Source organism: Magnolia sinica, chromosome 11 (genome assembly GCF_029962835.1).
Source record: "Magnolia sinica isolate HGM2019 chromosome 11, MsV1, whole genome shotgun sequence".
NCBI lineage: Eukaryota > Viridiplantae > Streptophyta > Magnoliopsida > Magnoliales > Magnoliaceae > Magnolia > Magnolia sinica.
This window is the reverse complement of record NC_080583.1, coordinates 15462087-15465059: the sequence shown is the minus strand read 5'-3', so window position 1 is coordinate 15465059 and position 2973 is coordinate 15462087. Positions and strand designations below refer to the sequence as shown.

At 43.0% G+C, this 2973-nt stretch overlaps 1 protein-coding gene across 1 annotated transcript; it reads right to left on the bottom strand.

Moving 5' to 3' along the window:
* Positions 1-1790: 1790 nt before the first annotated feature.
* LOC131218029 (uncharacterized) lies at positions 1791-2513 on the bottom strand. Its single transcript, XM_058212710.1, has one exon. The coding sequence runs from the start codon at positions 2511-2513 to the stop codon at positions 1791-1793; it is 723 nt and encodes a 240-aa protein (XP_058068693.1).
* Positions 2514-2973: the final 460 nt, after the last annotated feature.

Below are 2973 nucleotides of genomic sequence, written 5' to 3'. Positions count from 1 at the left end.
TCATGTTAATGGGTCGTGGTTGTAATGGGTCGTGCCACCACACCGAATCAGCTCGACCCTTCGTTATCGGTGCCACCGCACTGAATCACCGTGACTCTTCGAAATCAGTGCCTTGACCAAAGAGTGGTACGTTCGTGATACTTCCACAAGCCAACTCATGTAATTCTTTGCCCTATCATTCAAATTATTGGAGCAGATATTCGGAGAAACAATAGAGTCCCTATCGTGTTCTTCCTGTATTCGTGATCCCTTCCCTGTCCTCAGGGATGTTCACGATCGTGACCCATTCGATTGTGACCTTTGCACTGATCATGAAATAATGGTCGTAGTTGATCTTGGTCGTGGTTGTCATGTTCAATCGGGCATGGTTTCCGTCCTTGTTGGATTGTCTCAAACAACCATGGTATAACGAGAAACACAACCCATACAACATGACAACCACGGTCCACCTGTCATGAGTGCCACGACCCATTGTTAAGCTCACCATATCCTCTATGGGTCGTGGTTCAAATGCTCAATAATTCGTCTATCGTGGTTAACATACACCAAGGTTCATGAATCGATAGGTATATATATTAATTTTTCGTGACCGATTACGTTCACCATTGCCTCTATGGGTCGCGGTTAAAAAGCACAAGAATACGTGGTTATTCTCCACATTGGATCGTGTTTAACATGCACAAAGGTTCAGGAATCAATAAGTATATATATATATACACACACACACACATATATAAAATAGGTCAAATTACATTATCACAGGTAATAAATTTACAAAATAAACTAACGTAGATAGCCTTGGCCTCAGCCAGCAGGGACGAAAGTGCATCGACGTCGATTGTGACCCATTCGACCGCATCTAGAGCATTTGGGTGCAATCCTATCTTCTCGCTGGGAAGTAATGCATACCTTTTTCGATCTCCCAGCAGATCTTCTTGTTTCTGGAGGCTTCATATTCTCGTATATAACCTTCACTTCCTCCGGAGTGTTCCATTGTGTTCGGTCAAGCACTGGGTATATCGACTCTTGGTATGTTTTTTGATATATTTCATTAGAGTAGAATGGAGAACAGTATTTATACATGTCAAGCTCGTACTTATCATATGCCACTATCACATGAACACAAGGCAGCAACATTTTTCCAAATTCATTACATGTACACTTCATTGCTCTTAAATTCACTACATCGGTCATTCCCTGTGCGGTCACTTGGATCTCATCAGCTGAAATCGCAGTGCATTGTGTCTTTCGCACCTCCGAGTGATAAAGTTCAGACAGTCTTTTAGATGCCCAAAGAGTCAATAATTCTTTACAAGCCAAGGCCTCGTCCCGTCGGTGGAGGAAGAAGTGTTAGATTTTACTCCTTATTGATTCGAGAAGTTTAGTGACAGGGTACTCTCGTGCATCTACGAACAATGCATTCATGCTCTCCACGATGTTGGTGGTGATGATGTTATACCACATGCCAGGAAAGAAATCGGTCACCCATCTTTCTTTTTCTATACCACTGAGGAACTAATACACCATGAGATTCAACATTTGAATGCATCGCATCATCTCCCAAAACGTTGATGTCCAGTACGTCTTAACAGCACCCCAAAAGTATTCCCTCATAGAATCATCCAAACATGCCTTCTTCATGTTTTCAAGTATGTGATGAGCACAATATCCATGGATCACATGCGAGAACATGTTAGGGACTTCACTAACCAATCCTTTGTGATGATCTGACACTATCACTAGTCCTGGAAGATTCTCGATTGACTTAGATAAAATCCCAAGGAACACCTCTAGCTACTATTGTTCTCAAATTCTCTGATCTCATACGCCATAGGGAGGACGTGATTGTTTCTATCCAATGTAGTAGCCATGAAGAGAACGCCCTTGTACCTTCCTGTTAAGTGTGTGGCATCAACACACAACACCCTCCGAACATGTAAATTTAGGCTTCTGATGCACTGCCTAAGCACAATAAAGCATTGTTCGAAACTATTTGTCCCCTCGTTCACCTGCAACTCTGTCACAGTCCCTAAATTGGTCTTTTTCAACTCGTGAAGATACGCTGGGAGCTCATTATAAGAACCCTCGTAGGATCCCAAGACTTTTTTGGTTGCTATCTCTTTACCCTTCCATGCTTTCTTGTAACTGATCTCAACACTATACATCTCACTCATACGATATTGAATTTCCTTTGCCGTGCAGGTCAGCCCCGAACTCATACGACCGACGCCAAATTCACTGCTTATCAAACTGGTGGCTTGACGATAATCTCTCCCCTTCCTCTTCGAGGTCACTATATCAGTACGGTCAACCATGATCGTGGTCTCAGATTGGCGTATCGCCTCAAACGACATGGTACAAGTATGCTTCGAGTTGTATGTCTTGATCTTGAACATCCCTGTGCCATTAAGTTTTGAAGCGTGCATCCTCCAAGTACAATTTTCTATAATGCAGCCAATCGTATATATCAGCTTGTTAGACTTCAAGACCTTGTACTGGAACTTGCGGCGCATCGCATCTTCACATAGACAATATTATAGTCGACCTTTATCCTTGAACACCTTTCAGTTGGATCATCCACAAAATCTAGGTATCCTTGCCGATCGGAATTGACGAAAGCATTGCCAGATGGATCAACAACAGATGGATCATTGACGGATGGGGTTTAGAGATCGCACTAGTCAGCTGTTCCTCGGTCATGATATCTATCACTACTTGATGAGCCAGGTATGTCGTAGTCATCATTCCCTAAATGATGATGTGTATTGTTATCTGGAGGGCCGCCTGTATCGCAGTCGTCGATGACCCAATCATGATATCTATCACTACTAGATGGGCCAAGTACGTCATAGTCCACATTCCCCAAACCATGTTGTGTATCGTTGGCTGAAGGGCCACCTATATCACAATCTTCGGGTTCCCGATCTTGATATCTATCACTACTTGATGGGCCAGGTATATTGCAGTCGTCAT